The sequence below is a fragment of the Pseudopipra pipra genome, chromosome 6, assembly GCF_036250125.1.
Source record: "Pseudopipra pipra isolate bDixPip1 chromosome 6, bDixPip1.hap1, whole genome shotgun sequence".
Lineage (NCBI taxonomy): Eukaryota > Metazoa > Chordata > Aves > Passeriformes > Pipridae > Pseudopipra > Pseudopipra pipra.
This window is the reverse complement of record NC_087554.1, coordinates 33,179,848-33,200,341: the sequence shown is the minus strand read 5'-3', so window position 1 is coordinate 33,200,341 and position 20,494 is coordinate 33,179,848. Positions and strand designations below refer to the sequence as shown.

Below are 20,494 nucleotides of genomic sequence, written 5' to 3'. Positions count from 1 at the left end.
AGAAGGTATTCTTGTCTTGGGGTAGTTAAAGCTGTCTTATGTTCAGCTACAGACCAGTCTACTGACAGTACTACAGAGATAAGGGGAAAGAAGAACACAGATCTGATTCCTCTGTTTCTTTCTTTTTGCTCTTATGGTCTTGCCTACAGAACCCTTGTTTCTATGGGGATTTAACAAGAAGAACCCAATGAGAAATTTAAGCAGGAGAGAAAGGAGAAACAGAGAATTAAAAAAAAGGGACTGGACTCTCCTCTTACAGACTGGAAAGCACATGGGAAATTATGTGCTAAACAGTGATAAAAAGGAAAGAAAATCCTTGGCATTCCTAATACAGGATCTGCCCAGTGCTCAGTGCCTTTGTAATACTGATGCTACATACCCCTACCTTATAATTCATATGCAAAATGCAGAGGGAAAAAGTAGGGAATGAATTTTTACAAGCAAGGAGAACTAGCAAAATAGGAAACTAGTAATGCACACCAAGTCAGTCTTTTACTAGAAGCAACAAATTTCCTGGCACTCTTGAAACTGAAAAATTCTACTTCCTTCTACTATTTAACTTTTCCCACTGGCAGAAATAATTGTTATGGCCAGTCAAAAAGTATTTAAAATACCATGTCCAGTTCAAACCACTTTTGACACACTCAGTTTTTGAGGAATTTTGGAAGAAAAGCAAAAAGAAAAGTGGATTATAGCTGCAATTACTGATGTGTATTTCCTCTCTGTAACAGTAGCAGCAAACTAGATTCTTTTTAAAATACAGAACACAGTGATAAGTTCAATTACTGCGTTTATCAATTTGGAAATATTATCAGTGCTGGAAATTACAATTTCTTCTTTATGTATTTAGAGGCATCTGCTTGGTAGTTATTGGTGGTCTCACTTTCCAGTGCTTAAGAACAAGAGCAAACAGTTAGCACTACTTTAAAGTAAAATAATTTTCAACACTATTTAGCTACAGCATTGATTCAAGCTGTAACTACACCCTCAAATACACAAATACAAAATTATTATTCTGTACATTTTTTAAATACAGATGGCCTATTTTAAAACTGAATTAGTGTTCCCTGTTTCTACAGGTAAACACACCATTCCATCTTTTCACAACTTTGTTAATCAGCACAGTTTAATTCTTCATGATGAATGTAAGCACCCACTGGACAGCATGCTATTTCTCACAGCTAGGAAGTTTATGCAAAGATAATAATATATTTCAAGACAGTCTTCAGATTCAGCAGAATCACACCAAGTGATCAGCTATTCTGAGCACATTTTCTATCTTATCCCACTCTCTTTGGTCCTAGAAGTGTTTTCAAGTAGAGTTTAAATGTCTGGAGTCCATATTTTCACCTGAAGGGAGAATTACAGGGATTATAAACTTTGGAACTTAAAAAGAAAATTATGCCTCTTACTGATTTAGGCCTAGCCCTGTGCATTTTATACCATATTTGCACCATTTCTGGGAAACCTGGATTTTAAAAAAGAGAATTAATATTCTGGAATACAAAATAAAATTAAACCAACTCACTAACATGATTTGAATCATGTAATATTTGGCTCACAACAATGAGAAACATTATGTGTATTACACTTTGGTCTCCTAGGGAAAAAAGCCACCACTTTGCTAACAAATGACTGATAAGATTAGCAGGCACTATCAGAAATGTAACTGCATAATTTAAAAGGAAGGTAGTTATATGGATTTTTAAAAAATCAGGTGGCTCAATTTTAAGAAAGTTGTTAGCAGTATTTACTTCAGTAAAGCTGATGTAAAGGTGCCTATGCTGTAAAGGTGCCTTATAAATAAAAATAACTCTTTGTCAAACATGGATAGAATACTAGAACTGGCTAATGTGTTTGGAAGCACTATACTTGAAATGCAAAAATGAAATGGTATGAAAACTATCAAATTCAAAACCATAAAAGTGCCTAACTTTATTTTTTTAAAAATTTATTGTCATTAAAAAGCCCCCTAGATACGAACACATATCATCCATTAAAAGCTGTGACAGCCTTCCAACAAAACTTACACACACACTGTTCTTTACCCACATCCTTAGCAAAGGATAGACATGAACCTGTTGGAGCACATCCTGAGGAGGGCCACAAAAATGATCAGAGGGCTGAAACACCTCTTCTATGAGGAAAGGCTGAGAGAGCTGGGGTTGTTCAGCCCAGAGAAGAGAAGGCTCCAGGGAGAACTTACTGTGGTCTTCCAATACTTAAAGGTTTACCAGAAAGATGGGGAGGAACTTTTAGCAGGGTCTGTTACAAAAGGAAAAGGGGTCATGTTTTTAAAATAAAAGAAGGTCAATTTAGATTAGGTATAAGGAAGAAGTTTTTTACAATGAGGGTGCTGAAAGAGAATCAAGCCCTGAGATGGAGCTTCACCATTTAAAGCACAATTTAAATAAGAATCCCACCAACCATTCTACACTCCTTTCTTCTGATTTTTTGTTGTGTGAAATAATGTACAAGGTAGCAGCTCACACTGACTGGACATTTAAAGAGGCATGGCCATGAGGGAGAGTTTAGAGATGTGCAAAGAAATGGATTCAATGAAGAGATTTCATTTTCTTCCTACACCAGTATAAAATAGTGTGGATGGACACAATAGTCTAGCTATGTTTTAGAGAGTGCACTGAAGAGAAATTGGGACTTAATCTAATAGATGTGAAATCAAGGAGGAAGAAAGGGAATAGAAAAGTCAACGGAAGTATATCTAAAGCAGAAAAGCAAGAAAGGATAAAAGTGTGCAGTAAAACATGATAGAAAAATAGTGACAAGGACACTTTCAGACAGAGAGTTCTGGAAAGGACAAAGAGACCAGAAAGTATGGTAGAATAGCTGAATCACAACACAAGAGACAACAGTGACTGCACATTGGAACAGACTGCCCAGAGAGGTTGTGGAGTCTCCCTCACTGAAGATAATCAAGAACCATCTGGACACAATTCTGTGCAATGTGCTCTAGGATGACCCTGTTGAGCAGGGAGGCTGCACCAGATGATCGACTGTGGTTCCTTCCAACCTGACCAATGTGCTAACTTAGCAAGCAGCAACATGAGGCCACAACATTGTGGAATGCAGGTCGGTTAAGCCTTTAAATCTGATGAGCTGCAACACTGATGTGTTCAAAAGAAAAGTTATTCTCTTTCAACAGTGATCAAAAGAGATTAATATACCTTAATGAATAAAGAAGATGTGGTGTCAAACTGAGCAGTACTGCACAGTAGCACACGATACAGGAAAAAAACTGAATTACATAATCAAAACAATGTATTTTTAAATAGGAGACGTGACTCCAATACTGCATATGTATCCTTACTAAAAGCAACGGGAATATAACTGGCTTTTTCCTACCTTTATGTGGCAGATGTTGTCTTACCCTGTATGCAAGTCAGGTCTCTTAAATTAGAAGTTATTAGTGAAAAATAAAGACATTATTTTTATTCAAAATTATTTTTATTTTGTAACTAGGGACACAGAAACTAAATCTAAACATAAGCCTGTATTTTTTAAAAGTTTCCTTCATAAGCTCATGAAAATACTTTTTCTCCTTACAGGAAAAGATATCAAGCCAGGGATTAACCAGATAAACTGATTATTATTTTCACACCTGCTTCCCAATCAATTCAGACAGAAGGAGGAGTGAACTGGCATGCTCCATGCTCTGAAGCCCTCAGTTAGAAAAACTAAATGAGCCAATTGCTACTCATGTAATGTTCTGGCTCTGCTATTGTATGATGCCAGAGACCAAATTATCTGGATTGTCTCTCAGCTTCTTGATACTCTGGAATAATCCATTCTTTTTGCTTCTACAGCTCCTTCCATGCAGCTGGTGTGTTATGTGGATAGCTGTGGGTTATGAAATAGCCATATGACAATTCTGTGCCACCTGAGCGTTCCGTGACTAGAAGTTCAAACTTCTCCCATAAGACTGTTTTGGCATAAGGAATTGTTGTGCAAACAAAGCTATGGGTCAAGATGAACAAGCAGAGGTAGCTACAGTGAGCATCAACTGTTCAATCTAGAGCCAAGCTGTATACCCAGACCAGATCCTTAACACAGCTGAACAGTGACTCCCCTTGAGAGACTAAGAAATATCCCCATAGCTCAAATTCCTTTCATGTATTACACGCCTTTCTGCTCTCAGTCCTATAGTGATTTCTGTATGCAGCCCATAAACCTTAAGTAACAGCACTGTTTCCTGAAAACAGTTAGCCCATGCGATATAACAGATTAGATTTCAGTCTTAAAATTTTAGAAGACAGATGCCTGGCAGATGATTTTAGAGAGCTCTCGGTTAGCTTCAAAATTAGGAACTTTATACCAGACTATGAAGTTTGAACACTGTCCAATTCTAATACTGTGTTGTACAATACAATTGCTTTCAGGCTTAAAACTTCTGGAAAGAACTTGGTCATTACTGATCAAATCTTTAAATTGCAGTTTTAATAAATGTTCACTAACTAAACCAGTACAAATACAGTAAAATATATGTTGTCAGTGGATTTTGTTGTCAAATCTCAAATTGCTAATATGTTTGATATGCGTCCATTTTTTCTGGATCTACTGACAGCATTTATCTGTACAAAGCAAGTGAGAAATTTTATCTCTGCAGTCACAAGAAACAAAAATCCGTTTTTATGTTTTTAGGAAAGCTAGTGCCTAATTAAAAACAATATAAGGCTACACCAGTTCAGATCAAAAATATGCTTCAGACCATCTGAGATGGCCACTGGCACACCTAGGAGAATATAAAGACAGCCAAAACCTACAGTGATAATGCCCAGAACAGCTTTGCAGCTGGAAACTCTCTTCTTGTGTAAGACCTTCATAGATTTTTCTAATATGATTTTGTATTGTCACCATTTGGAAGCAATGCAAGCTTTTGCCACCTGTGACATTTTGTGGCAAAGTGTTCAACAGATTAAGTATGTCTACTGCAAAGAGACATCACTGCATTTGGCTTGTACCAGACACTTCCTAATTTGAATTGATTCTGTTGTATTAGATGTGGTATGTAATGACTATTTTCCATTAATCCTTTGTGCCTGTACAGATCCCTATCATATCCTGTTCAGTAGAGTCCTTTCCAAGCCAAAGAATTCCCCTTTATTTAAATGGTTCTGTATGCAGAAGCTATTCTGTACCTAATTTTTTTATTCTTACATCTCCTAGCTCTACCACATCCTTCTGGAGAGGAAGGGAAAAGAACTACATATGGGTAACTGTAGATTCATGTAATGATTCGGTGATGTTTTCTGTTTTGTTGTATAGTGCTTTCCTAATAACACCTAAAAAGAAACACTGTTCTTTCCAAGAGCAAGAACCTTGACACAGCACTTTGCCAGATCTGTTGTATGCTCTATGGGAAACAGCCATTTCTGTTTTGCAGCACAGGCCTGTAAGTTGTAATTATCTCCTCAATTTGCTCCATAGCTATACCTTAACCTCAGAAACATGCAAAAATCTTCCCATTTATTTTTTTTTATTAAACTCACATCAAATGCTTCTGTATGGCACGAACCATTAGCCTTCAGCCTGGTAATGTTGTAGGGCTCATTGATCAAATTTTCTCACAAACATTTTGCCTTTTCCTGATGCTGCAACTATGTGTACAAGAAACTCCCAGCAGAAATCTACAATGATCCTAATGATCATATTTCAAATATTTTCTTAAAAGTCATTTGTGTTGTGATGTCAACTTGCCTTATTAGACCATTAGTTTAATATCAAATGAAATAAATCTGTTACATTCATCTTTTAGCTTTTATCATACAGGCAGATTGTATGATAGCTGGATGATGCCCTTTCTGGATCCTCAGGAAAGAGTGTTTTACAATAGCACAAACTGCTCAACATAGTTGGAAACCTAGATTCTCTGTCACTCTTTTTCTTAGGTAACATATACATGACATACAATAGATGAAAGAGAAATTCACTTTTCAAATCAAACTATAAAATAAATTTGGTCTTCTAAAATAGATACAATGTGTTGAACTAAAGATTATTTCTCCTCCTTGCTCGCTGTGATATTGAAAATGAAAATATAATCCACTAGTTCTTCTGTGGCAAGTGTTTCTGTCAAATTTCAGTTAGGCACAAGGTAGTCTCATATTTAGCCTAATAAATGGTTGAAAATGTTAAATATTGCATGGCCACCACTGCTAAGAGATTTTGCAATCTACATGTTATCTCTTATGACCACATCATGTTGTGAACAAGTATTCCCCAAACTTACTCTTTTCCTGTTCAGAAATAAAGGGCACTGAATACAATTCATTCTCTAATAAATGGAAGAGTTCAGTAAAAAGCTATAGCCAGCTCCAACTTACCATAATAAACAAAAATTAGTTGGGCACTGCTTGGTGTTTTTTCTTTTGTTAGGATATTTTCATCTCTACCATTAGGTACTTACACTGCTACAGTCAGAGCTTCTGCTTCTCAAATATGTTATTGCCTTTGTGGCAATAAAAGAACCACTGCCTTTTTTTCAAAAGATTAAGCTGAAACCATCAACACATTTTGTGTTAGGGATGAAAATAAAGAAAAAATAAAACATTTTAGAGAAAGGACCTTTCATAAAAGATATTATTAAAAATATAATTTTGTTTCTGTTTTTAAGATAAAGTATGTAATTCTATTTGTTAAATAATGATTATATCTGGTTTTGTTTTCTGAATTCTGACCTATAAAATTTGTATGCATGTTCAATCTGAAAGAGATTACTCAATACAGTACAGTAACTACCAATACTGACTTACATTGTCAATTCTTCCTCTACAAAATTTCCTTCAAAACAAAATAATTGGTTCATGATAAACAGTACTTTTTTAAAATTAAATTACAATCTCTAAAAATGCACAACGAATAGTGCATCCAATTAATTAGCCAGTTAAGGAAGACAGCTGTCCATTCCTGTCATTCTAAGGTTTTTAGTTACCAGTGTGCACAATGACTCTTAGCTTGCTTTCAAATTTTTTTGGACAACAGCTCATCAACTGTTATTTTCATATTTTTTAAAACAGAACCCTTAAATGGTTCATGACTTCACAAGGCATTTTCAGGTGATGAAAATAAATTTTCCATCATGCTAATCTACTGATATCATCTAATTTACTGATGTTCTTCTTTTCAGTAGCACACAACAAAACAATTTAGGATGATGAAAACAGTTCTGCCATTCTAATTTACTTATTACACAAAGCTCCTCATTTTAGCAGCTCATTGTCTTGATGAATCACGCAAAGTTTGAATGTAAAGGGCAATGAATTGTCCTTTTGAGATTAATGAAACTTTGAAGTAAACTCTGAAAAAGTCTATGTGATCCAGAAAGTGTCAGCACTTTGAAGTATTATAGTAAATGCTGCTCTGCATTCAACTGATACTGCTTTACACTGAATAGGAATAAAGGCATCCATCAGAGAAGCTGATGAAATATTTGATCTGTATTTTTATTTGTAAATTGTATTTATATAACTATTAAAGCATGAGACGTTCTCAGCTCACCTGAGCAGGAAAGCACAAAATATAGCAGGCTACTTACAAAGATTTCTTTGAAGGGATCATTGTATGCCATCGGCAAGATGCTAATTACATAAAAAGGAAAGGATGTATGGTCTGGATTTCTTTTTCCTTGGGGAGTTAATTTCTATTCCTCTTAACTGCTTTTGGAATAAAAATAAGTCATGATTCAGCAGAAAACATATGCCTGAGATGATCTTTATCATGACTATAGCAATGTGCTAGAGACTGTTTATTTTACACAGTTTTTAACATGTAAACCAAACTTGCCTACTGATCTAGACACAAGGAAATAAAAGATTTTTTGTAAATGTTGACAGTTTTCAGGTTCCAAAATCAATCTAATAATAAACAACAGAAAAAGCTACAACTTTCACGTGTTTAAAACTGTAAGATCTGTAAAACAATGTTCATAAGGTTGATAATCAGGAATTTATAATTTCTACATCTCGCCCTTCAAAAAATATACTTTACACGGACCTAAACCCCCCACTGATTTGGAGCAAAATGGAAAATGCAAGTGTAAATCAACTTTTGCTGATACTTTTAGAGACATTTTTATCTAAATCTCTGTTAATTTGCAATAAGCACTTGAATTTAAATTTCATGCTGAAAGTGATTGCTCCATTTTTTTTCCAAAGCATGACTACATTACCACTCTAGGACTTTTTAAATGATATGGTGAGCATGTTGAGTTTGTAGTAGAGTTGCTGTTTTGTGTAAAAGATTTTGAGCTTCTTAAGAAAATCAAGAAAATAATTGAAGGTTTTAGGTTTTTGCATTCTTTAACTAATAAAATCAGGAGACTGTTGTGAGATCTAATGGCAAGTAGTTTGATGTCCTCAGCAGGACACCGAAAGTCAGAAGTAGTGCTGTAAATTCAGTGTGGGGCTTCGACACTGTGCTAAGTGTGGCCTGAATCTCTGGGGCTTCCCTTTGATGCAAGTGCAGTATATTAACTGGAAAAGCATTCGCTTTTATTTGTCTGTACTGTCTGCGACAGCAATATCGCCTCATTTAGGCTAGTTCAACATGAAAATGCACAGAGAAGCAATCTGTTATAAATTAGCACAGCTCCCCTTTCATTTTACTAGCTAGTAATTGGAAGGGGTTACAAAAGTGTAATTTATCAGATTATATGTGTTTATCTTTTTGTGGGGACAGCATGCCTTTGGTGAATTTTCCTATGCACCCTGAGGGAATAATCTTTCCTTGATGTCCATTAGATCAGAAAGAAAACAATGACGCCTGTGAAATATAGGAGGATAATTTGTTGGGTTTGAGAAGCAGCAGTTTCCCAGACATCTAAAATGGTATTAATGACTTTATTAGAACCTTACCGTTCCTTGGAAATGCTTTTGCTCTCTCGTTTCCAAATGGTCTTGAAGTCACTGCAGAATTCGTACCACACCGTGAAAACGTAGTTTGGTGTGATCTCCTTCTCGCCAGGCTTTGGCTTTATCCCAAAGTATTCCACTGTTTCTTCAAAGCTACAAGGGAGGGGGAAGAAAAAAAACTATCAACACGTAAGTCCACTGGGAAAACAGTAGTCAAAGCTGGTAATTACTGTAACTTCCCATAACCTTGGAAATTTTAGCAGCAATTTACGCTGAGTATAACTAATCTTCCAATACCCACCTCATTTCCAGGAGGATAACTTACAGATGCACAAGCCATCATAGATACATGTCACACTGGCAAATCATGGGCATATAATGCAAAAAATTTAACTTCTTGCATTTCAGGAAATGCTATATTATACCTATTTATTTAATTTTATTCTGCAACACTCCATGAAGATATTATTCTCCCATTTACATTTATTGAAGGACTATGGAAGAGTCACATGCCAAGTCAGGAAAAAATCTCCAGGCTTGGTTAAAAATAATCTTGTAGTGTTTAGGGAGAACTGTGAGTAGCAACAAACAAGCCCTAGACAGTGTCAACGGTCAGTTTGCAAAGCTTTTACTGAAAATTAATCATCTCCTTCCACATGTGTCAATAAACAAATGATTAATTTTACAAAAAAAGACACTGTCAATATTTTAATGGTTTTTTATTTCTTTTACAATGTGGCTACTGAATTGCTATACAGCTGGATATTTCCAAAGTAGTCTCTTATTACAGATGGTATTTCCAAGAGCATTTTAACTGACTGTGCATTTTTAACCTTTATGGTACTGCTTTGTATAGATAAAATGGAATGATCCACGTGGCTAGGTACTGATATAAATAGAAGTATGTTCACTACTGTAAAAGTTGAACCACTTTTCTCTGCAAAGTAGGCATAAGAATCCTGAAAGATTTGGTGATACTTATTAAAAATGCTATAAAGTTAGCAACATATTTAAAAACTACTAGTTTTTCTTGAAGTAATAACTTTATTTAATCAAAAGAAAGTAAAATTCTTCTTTAGAGTTGATAATAGGTCCTAAATCTAGAACATGGGAAGTGTAAATCTTGAAAGTAAAGCAAATAAGAGGCACTTTAAAGACCTGTAATGAGTCCCCAACTATTCAACAGATGCTACCTGAACAACAGATAGAGCTTCAGCAAATATTTCTTTTCTAATTTATATTTGCATAGTCTGCATATGTTTTCAAATGAAATTGTAAAGGTTAGGGCCAAGGTTTTTTGACTTGGATTGATGTTAAAGTTTTTTAGCTAGGCTTGAAGAATATAAAGTAAGGATCAAAAAATAGAGAAGTTATCCCCCCAAAATAAAAGAATATATACTCCAGCTGCTTCACAAAGTAAAGAAACTTTTATTTTAGCTACATGAGCCAATATGCTCTGGTTTGTTTAGGATTTTTTTATTCTTTAAAGATAGAAAGATATTCTAGACCATGTTGAAGAGTATCTCATATTGTTCAAGGTGAGCTATTAATATAATAGGTTTTTTAATCCCCATATGTGATAACCTTAACCTTTTACATTTCTTACACAGGTTTTGTATGAGACATGTAATTATAATTCAAGTTAATCGATGATGCATGGTAAAAGAATCACAGTGACATAAGTATGTATGAGCCATAATATTCAGAGTGGAAGAGTCTCATAATGACACTGTGAGGAGAAAAATAAATAAATAAAACTAATACAGCTTTAAATATCTGTGTAAACCATTTTGGTATTTCAAACCCTAAAAATACTAAAACACCTTAGTCATAATTACACGGTTAAAAACATTTATGTCTACTGGACAATCTAATTTTCATTGCATTCACTTGTGTCAAATACTGCTCAGATGTTCACAGCCCTCGACTGGGATAGCTGAGCTAGGAACAGCAAGACCATAAACTCTTCTCAGGTTTGCTTCATTTAACAGCAGCCCCAGTAACATAATTCTCTTCTTCCTAATAGAACCCCTCTCCACTCCAGTTGGTGCACACAGAGGTGGGATTCTGAATTCCTGCACATTGTCTCTCACTCTGCCTTCATGCTGACTCTTCTCATCCTCTCTTCGTGTTTCTTCTTCAGCCCTTCCCCCAGCAGTACTGCTTTGCTTTCACTCAGCTTAACCTGGCTTCCTGGGCTGCTTTCTACCTTTCAAAAGCAGTAATTTAAAATATTGAGTATTCAGTTAGCAATTAAAAAACAGAAACTCTGTGTCAGACAACTAATTCCCTAAGTCCACTGCAAACTAAGTGCAGCTCCATACCTTGGAGAGTCTACTCTACTCAAGAAAGGCTACAAAGCAGGTAGAATATGAAAGAGCCCTGAGCCAAAAAAGGTAGGTTTGTAGCTAAGTAGAGCCTGTCAGCCACCCTTGAAATTAGGAAGCAAAGCCCCAGCTGATGTCAGCCGCTCGTTCAGCCAATTTAGGCACCTTCTGCAAGCAAATGGAAATAGTCCACCTAAGACTTGAACCGCATTTGGGAGGTGCCTATCTTCCTTTTCCTGTCTTCCTAGGAAAACTAACCTAGGTGTCTCAGGTGGAGTGACTTTGGGCTGACAAAAGTAAAATTAAAATCCAGATTACCACAAATCTGTCTTTAGTGACCATGAAGAAAAAAATATTGATAAGAAGTTAAAAATTAATTTACCCCAGTTTATTTATAGCAGGTCCATAGCAAAGGCAGATCCTTCACTCTCACAAAACTGTAATTTGGTAAACAAAATTTATTAGAAATATTAACTTATTGGATATTTTACCCTCCATCTACAAATCAATTTATCTCACTTTTGTCCATATTTTGCCTCCTTTGGCAAGTGTGTAAGGCACAGATATTCACACAATGAAAACATTAGGATTTCACTGGTTTCTTAGGCAACTGAATGCTGTATACTAAGTAATGAAAGTGTTCAGTGATGATGAAATACATTTTACCGCATTAAGTAGCTAATCAGTTATTTCAATATTCTGTAAAACTGATTCAGTTCAATGCTGATAATAAATAAAACCTCAAACACAGTACACTGTTTGAAGAAAAACGCAACTGAACTTTTTCCTGGAAGACTACATAAGAGTTCTTCAGAAAACACATTACTTCTTTGAAGTACAGATCCTTTTTCCTATTTAATACAATTCCCAAGTTAAATAATATCTTTGACCAAAATAAACTGTAAGAAAACACTAGCAAGAAACTTACCATTTCTGGGCATTTTCCAAATTGCTCTCTTCTTTTTTACGTTCTTCTTTAGCTGCCAATGAAAAACATTTTAAAGATATAAATTACTGCCTTACCGTTTTAGAGATCCCAGAGATTAAACATCCCTTATATTTAAAATTGGATAGTTTCTATACTAGATATAATAAAAGTGATAAACACTTGCTAATTTTCAATTTTTAATTATTTCCTGTACCTAATGAATGCTTCTAATGTACCAATAAAGTGTATAGGATTTGATACGCAATTTAAAATCCGTATTATAATATATAGTGGTAGGTGTTAATATAAAGTAAATAATTAAACCTGACTTTCAGATTAAAAAAAAAAGAAAATCATTAAGTTGTGTATGTTTCTATATTGTTGTACGTCAGAATTTACAAATTTAAAACTGTTTAATTGGACAAATAATTGGAAGTTCAAGTGGAGTTGAACAGGTACTGAACATAGTTACAGGTCCATATAGCTACCACATTTTATTCTGGAAGCTGTAAAGTGAAAATACTTTAAATGTATGGTACGCACATGACTTTTTTTGAAAAAGCAGTCAAGAGTATGAAATACGGTTAGTGAATCTGAGTCTCTCTGCTACAGAATGCTCAAAAGAACTACTTAAAAGGATTTGATTTTCAGAAGACAGGCATTCTCTACTGTTGAAAATGTTTCCTGAGCTGGATACTCAAAGCAAAAGCACTAGTTTTTGTTGATCAAGTCTTCTTAATACAATGGAGCAACTTCAGCTGCAGTAGAATACTACATATATAACACAATACTATCGTGGAAAAGTTGTTACTAATCCACATTAGAATAATTCTGTAAGTGCTAATGTCAATATAAACAGAATTCAGACACTTCTATATACAAAGATAAAGAAGTGTATCTTTTTACTGCTCAGTCTATAGGAGTGACTGGTTGAAATACAGCTACAAACTGGAGTTCACAGACAAGGACATCGAGAAATTGGTCCCGAATGACTCTATTTCATCATAAGGCTACTGACAAAGAGGTTTGTACTATGACAGTTAAAAAAAAGATAAAACTAAAAAATGTATTACTTCAGTACATTTGCTGTTAACAAAACAGATTGATTTCAATTCATATGCTTCCCTATGTTGGGCAAATCTGTTGGAGATACTCAGATTATTTCAGTATGGCAATAGCCAGAAACAATGTTGTGTGACCTTTGCAAGGAAAGCAATTAATTCTATAACATTAGATTTTCCACCTCAAACCTTGGTGGCAAGACAGCTGCAACTGAAATAGATAGGGCAGTTCTGATTTGTTTGCATTCATTTCAATCTCCTGAAAATTCAGCTAAAGTTAACCTACTAAACTTAATTCATTATTTGACAGGTCTTTCATTTTATATCATTAAAAGCAAAAAACATAGGTTGGAATTCTGATGATTCATAATGATACAAAATAACTGCATAAGCTGAACTGTGTATAAAATTCTACACTTCATTATTACATTAATAATTTCTTTCTGCTTGTCAAGGAGATGAAAAATTCAGTAGGGCAAATTTATCAACATAACTACATTCCCAGCTACAACAGAAATTGAATATCTTCAGGTCCCTGTACACAAAACACAGTAACTAACAAGGACAACGTGCTCATACGTATATAGTTAGGTGGCAAGACCTGACCTACTCTCTTTTGATCTTGTAAGAACAGAATAAGGAAAGATAGTGGAAAGAAGTTTTAATTTGTTAGAGAGAGTAAAAAAAAAACTATGTGGCTTTTAGGAAGGAGCACACAACATTTACATTAATATAACAGTGTGTGTGTTTAGGTACCAATAAGAGGGAAAAGAGGAAGGAAGAAAATACTTTATTATCTGACAAACAGTATTTTTCATATTTTTAACTGTAAAAATGTCCACCTAGGAATTGTTTAAAAGCATTTATTGGAAATTCAGATGTTGAGATTTGTTAAGAAAATGAATTGGCAACTCTATATAACAAATTATATGTAAATAGGTGTTATAAATATTACATAATGTGTAGGACAAGAAACCAGAGTAATTCATTAATCTTCCATAAAATTTATAACTGATTTTCCACTCAGAATTTGTAATATCCTGCTCTTTTTCTCCCTCTCCACAACTGCAATAACTAACACAATCCATGCTGTCAGCAAATGTTTCCATGAAACACTGTATTTTCCTCAGGAGTCCTCAAAGACTCATAATCAAGATATCAGTCCTTATCTAAATTTGTGGAATTACTGAAGGCAATTAAAATGAATTACATAAATGAAAAAACTTATTTCTTTTTATTTCTCTGGCAACACCACACTTGCTTGCACAGAATTTGCTTTTTGCAGAAGTGGGATCAAGTAATTCTTTCACCATTAGGCCACATGGTTGATTTCAGTTTCCTCAATTTCCTAAAGTTAAGAATATATTAACAGCCATATCAGACTGGCACAGGGATTTATCCAACCTAATATCCTGACCCTGGCAGGCACTGAAGCAGGTGCTCAGTTAGATTTATGGGCCAGGACAAACACACAATCCTTCCCCTGAGTGTTCTCTGCCTCTGAGATTCTGTAGGTCATACAAAACGTTTCCTGCACTGGATGCCATTTTAGTGTAATCTCAATGGATTCCCTCCTAAGAACTTGCTCATTCTCTGCCTAAGCTTTTAGAAGCTTTTTAGCTTCCAAAAACTTGCTGTGGCAGAAGTACTATAGCCTAACTATGTGCAGCAATTATTGTTTGTTTTGAAATGGACATTTCCTATCACATTCTATTTCTTGTATTAGAGAAAAGCATGACTGCAGTGAACACTGAAATACAGTGACGATTGGCATAAGCTTTTTAATTAGGACGCTTTCGAAGCAAATTTCCTCACTGTCCCCATTTATTAAGCATTGATTTAGTTTGCAGATAAGTTCTGGTGCTTGTAAACTGATTTCCATTAGGAGGAAACTAAACAGGAAGCTCAACAGTAAATACACTCCAATACTTAATAGGGACAAAGGGACCAAAGTAACATTTGAGCCTTCAGACAGCTTTGAAACAAGAGGTGGAGATGTTCACCTCACAGTAAATCTAACTCAGAGTTTAAATCTGTACTGCAAACACACTGCTGAGCCAATCCTACTGCACCAACACATCTCATGATGTAACCACAGATGTTCTACCTTACATGTATACAGATTACATAGGGGTCCTTCAAAATTACTTCCCCAAAGCTGCATTTGGTATGGAGATACCCTCCTGTCTGGTCTTCAAGTCATTAGTCTTGACCAGTTTTGAAGATGAAAGGAAATTGTCAAATGTAAAGTTTGCTGTCTAGTCTTGCATCTAAATGCAAGTTCTTAATAAGCTCTACTGTTGGATTAGTCCATATCCTGAATGAAGTATCAGATCCTGTCCTACAAGAAGCAGACAATCTTAGTCAATATAACATCTTCCATCTTCCAGATATGGAAGTCAGGATCAACTAAGAACTGCTGTGTCTTTCTACAGAAAAGAGCTTTGAAAGGAAAACAGGTATTTACAAAATATACAGTTCTAATTTGCTGTAAGAAGTTATTTGTAATACAGCTGCAGACTCTGAAGACCAGCCACGAGTCTTACTCATCTTGCTGTCTGTATCTAGCTCAGAGAATAAGCAAAAAAAGGACTATGATCTTATGAATTTGCCTTATGAATCTAAGATGTTTCTAAGACTTCCTTCTACTGAAATGCAGAAGCGAGCATTTGAAGATTCATGACCCTGTAACAGTTTTAAAAGTGAAATGGTAAAACGGTAAAAAAATCCCCCAGCTTATTTCTTCTACATATTCTACTTGCTGAGGATGGAACAGCATGTGAAACACTATATTGAAAATGAGACATTACCAGAAAATATTTATTTTTAACAGGTCTAATATATGCACAGCAGCTTCCAGTTACAACAAAATGAATATCTCTCCATGCATCAGGCTACTATGAAATAGTTCCCTAAAGAATGAAGGAAAGAAAAAAGTGGACACCAGCATAGACTGAAAATTGGAGAAGGTCGGTAAGTAAAAGAGGCAAGCACAGAATGATGATGCACTAAGAGGGGAAAACAAAGAAAGAAAAACTCTTTCTTGGGTACTCCCAACTGCACAAAAATCTGCTACTTCTGTCCCTCTAGTGAGAATACTCATTGATTCTGATGGATAAACTTTCTGGTATTTCTCTCTGACCTTAAATATAGGAATGCATTTAAGAAGGATAGTTCACACAAGTGTACTGATCTAGTTGTATCCATTGCAGCTTTTTGTGGGAGGCGTGTCCAAGGCACAGCTTTTTTTTTTTTATTTTTCAGTATCTTATTATTTTCATAATTGAAAGATCTGATGCATAAAGTTTTATAAATTTCCTAAGCATTTTGGAGCAATGATAATCTTCAAAATTACAAGAAAACCTAGACAAGTAGCAGTCAGGATGGAGACATTGGAACTCTTAGCTTATATTTCAAGGTTGAGTACACGCTTCATGAACTTTTAGAGGCAGGCAAATTATAGAGTTTTCTGCATGGGAAAAACCCTAAAACAAGGTATTTGATTTTTTTGTTTTTGCCTCGAGGAAGGAAATATGTCTTCTCTGACTCATGTCTTCCAACCGACCAGTTAAGATTAAGATAGAATCTAGGATAAAACATAGACAAAACCAACCAACAACAAACCAAAAGAAAACCCCTAATGACATTCCTTTTGTAACTTTTTAAAGCTTGGACAGAGACTGCTAAAACAGTGACAAAAGGTTATTAGGACACTTCTAGAGAGCCCACATTCCTTACTAGTCAAGACTAAAACCTCTTAGGTAGGCATGTTGAAAGGTAGTCAAAACATGAAACTCATCCTAGAAACATACTAACCCCCTAATCAAGGGCTGAGGAAGAAGAGTATATCTACAGAGAGGTTCAGCTGGGTTATCATTTTCCAAAGTGACAAAAGTCACATCCTATGACTTTGCCAAGTAAGGAGAACAAACAACAATAGACCTTATTTTCTCACTCTTTTTAAAGCATGAAGACATACCACCATTTGATAACAGAGATCCAAATCTCTTGGATTGGATGCTATATTTGGGTATCAGAAGCTGAACCCAGAACACTTTATGGCTAAAAGTACACTAAATGCATCTCCACTCTCAAGTACAATTTTCACGCAAGGGAAACTTTTTAATAACTCTGTTTAATCGGGCGCTATGCAAAGTAGAAGAAACAATCTGTAGTTTTAAATGCATTGAGGCTTTATTGTTTCGTTGATGATAGCAATGCCAACAGCATGTAACTAGCAATTCATACGAAGTGTTCATAATAATCACCAACATCCATTTAATTTCTTTATTCTTACTGTTATCTGACTGTCTAGAAAAAGACAGGGCTCTGCATAAAAGGCCATGAAGACAATACATTGTAAATGTTATAAATGAATAATCTGTATGATATAATACATGAAATACATTTCAATACCTGACACTGCCAGAATCTGCTTTCTTGAAATGTGAATTTTAAAGGAATGGAAATAAAATTAATAGCATCTTTTAAACAAATTAACAAATTTCAAGTGCAAATAAGCAAGTACTCATGAAAATACTCATATGAATGCGAAAGAATGTAAAATCACAAAATGAATAGTCTGAAGTTTTTTGCCAATTATGATGTTTCAAAAACCCTAGAGGAGTTGTGTATCCTGATCTAAGAAAAGATATATTCAAGAAACATCTATCTGTCTAGAACTGTACATAAAAGCTTAATTTTCTCCTATTTCTACATTCTTATATGAGTTACTTTTAATACAACCCTATATTTTGAGACGTAATATTACTTTTAATTTTGTTTTGAACAAAGGAATTCTTATTACTTAGAAGACTTCCTGTACAAACATAGCAAATGAGAGAATACATGAAGTAGAAAACATTTTCTGTTTCATTTTGGGTTTTGTTGTACTGTATTAAATTTCAAATCTGAAAAAACCATATGACTGCAAATTACTTCACTTGGCTACAGTCCATTATTCTCATGCAGGAGCTTTTTTGTCTTATAAATGTTTTATATTTCAGAAACATTAGAAAGTTTAAGTGTTCTATATACAGCTTCCTAGTAACTTATAATATGTATTACTTGATAAACTGTTTTTAGCTAGTTACTAACTTCTAATTGGTAGGCTTTATGAACTCAGGGAATTCAACAGACACCCTGGAAATTATATGTAAATATCTGATTGTATGACTAACATAGTTTTCTATTACAGTATATTAGAAGGCAAAAAATTCCCAAACCAAATGATCCCATGACCATGAAGAGATCTTTCTTCTACGCTATCAGATAAAAAAGAAGGTCTGGGAGCAATGTAATCAATGAAACTTGGTCTACTGTAGATCTGTATTTCAGAGGTGGTTCCCAGATGGATTAATTAATGTTTAATTAAGGGTTGAGTTCCTGATACAGCCTTTCTCTCCCTGGAAGGCTAGTAGGGTCACTCTTGTCTATTTAGCCACATATTTTTATTGAGATTTTAAGAGCTTAATACCTCAGGATCTCTAACTCTGTCACATTTGGTCAAAATTGGCCAATGCATTAAAAATTATTAGCAGGGGAACAATCAACAGACTGTGTAATCACATAAGCCTTATTTCTTTCACCTAGTCATTAAATTAGAAAACAGCACATTTTAACATGGAATTTGGCTACACAACTTTTTTTTAGATGGTTTAAATACTGGTATAGACATCTTAAGTCCTTTCAAAATAGTCTTCAGAACACTTGCTGCCATGAGGTCTTAATCATCCTTCCCTGAAACAGTTTACTTTCCTCTGCAGTGGTGCAAATTTTTTTTAAAACTAAAAACCCAAACCAATGATGAAAATGTACAAATGATTCTATAGTACAAAGAGTGTTTGTGCAGTCTTGGAAAGCTGCTTAACAAGCAAGCTTCCCACAAGTTACAAGGAATGTAAGTTGTCAACCTATATCTTAGGTATGGGTCAAGGACTAATTAATTAACATTTAGCATACAGAAATTGTGCAATATCATATTTAGTATTTTTAATGTTACAAAACCATAACAAATTGTAGACATTTGTACACACACAGAGAGACACAACACCAGCAGAACATGCTCAAGCAACACATTCAAGAAAGTGTTTATTATCAGAGGTAATAAAACAACCTAGGAAATCATGTTTTCTTTTAGAAGTGATAATGCTGTCTATAAATGTGCCAGAAAAAGTGTTGAAGGTTATTTTAGAGAACATTAAAACTAACTATGAAGAAAAAAAAGTTATTTTTCATAAAGTCCTAAATTTCTTAAAATATATTTCTCTTAGTACGATTTTATTGTATTTTGTGAGAGCAGATTTTTAAATTAAAGCTATTTTTCAATTGGCTTCCATACAAAATGTTAATTTTTTCATCAAAATTAGGACTAACATTAGGCTTACTTTCCTGTGTTCTGGAGGTACTAATTACAAAACAAGACTTAGCATTACATTTCTCAATTTATTCCAATTAAATTATTTGAAACTGCATTCTGTTAAAATGTAATCAAGCCATTAATCCCTCATTCTCCCACACTCAGTGTCCCACATAATAAATATTTTTTAAAGCCTACTAGTACTTCAACACTACAGAAATATATTCTAATTCTACTTTCTTACTAATAAACTCCTATAACGTTGTGGTCTAATTCCAAGATTAATCTTTGACTAAATGTATCTAAACAGTTTATGGAACTGAAAAATTAATTCTAATCCTTTCAAACATAATAAGGTTAAATCTGTTCTGTGTCCAGGAAAACTAGATTATCTGTAACTACAATCTCCTTTTGTAAGCTTAAGTAGAAACTTTAAGGATTGACATGCTTTTATACCAAGGACAATATTTTTAAATAGTTGAATAATTATTAAAAACCAATAAGAAGCAGGAGGTCTCAAAACCAAAAGAATATTATTTAAAAAAATTAATTTGATGGTGAACCAACAGACAAGCTGGCAGATAAAGAATAATTATACAAATATAATTAAAATCATTTCAGAAAAGCTTGTGAAATTTGTGGCCTGAAAACTTTTAGGAGAAAAAATCCATAGCAATACCTCCTCCTGTGGAATGATAACAGTGATTTATGAAGCTCAAAAGTAATTTCTGCTGATTGAGCTCAGTCAAGATTGGTTTCACATTGCTAAAGTACAGCAATGCTCGATGTGTAGTGGCCCCAAAGGTTGAACTCACTAGGATATGCTCTTCTAGGTGATCGAAAGCATGGGGGTGGGGGGTTAAAAGCTGCTGCTTTGTTTTACCTACATTTTCCCCTCATTAGGATACGCTCCTCCTGCAAAATAAGCCAATTCTGGTGGTCGGGAGCAAAGT

At 34.6% G+C, this 20,494-nt stretch overlaps 1 protein-coding gene across 10 annotated transcripts in view; it reads right to left on the bottom strand.

Annotated features, from left to right (window-relative positions):
- FMN1 (formin 1) overlaps window positions 1–20,494 on the bottom strand; it is a 187,712-nt gene that overhangs the window by 3,825 nt on the left and 163,393 nt on the right. For 9 of the 10 annotated variants that reach the window (XM_064658464.1, XM_064658471.1, XM_064658469.1 and 6 more), the window contains 2 exons: window positions 12,123–12,174; window positions 8,871–9,020 (listed from right to left, as the gene is read on the bottom strand). In XM_064658464.1, coding sequence (XP_064514534.1) covers window positions 8,871–9,020; window positions 12,123–12,174 — 202 coding nt within the window. Of the gene's footprint in view, window positions 1–8,870; window positions 9,021–12,122; window positions 12,175–20,494 lie in introns of those variants that run through there. The other variant, XR_010431342.1, reaches the window with a different exon arrangement.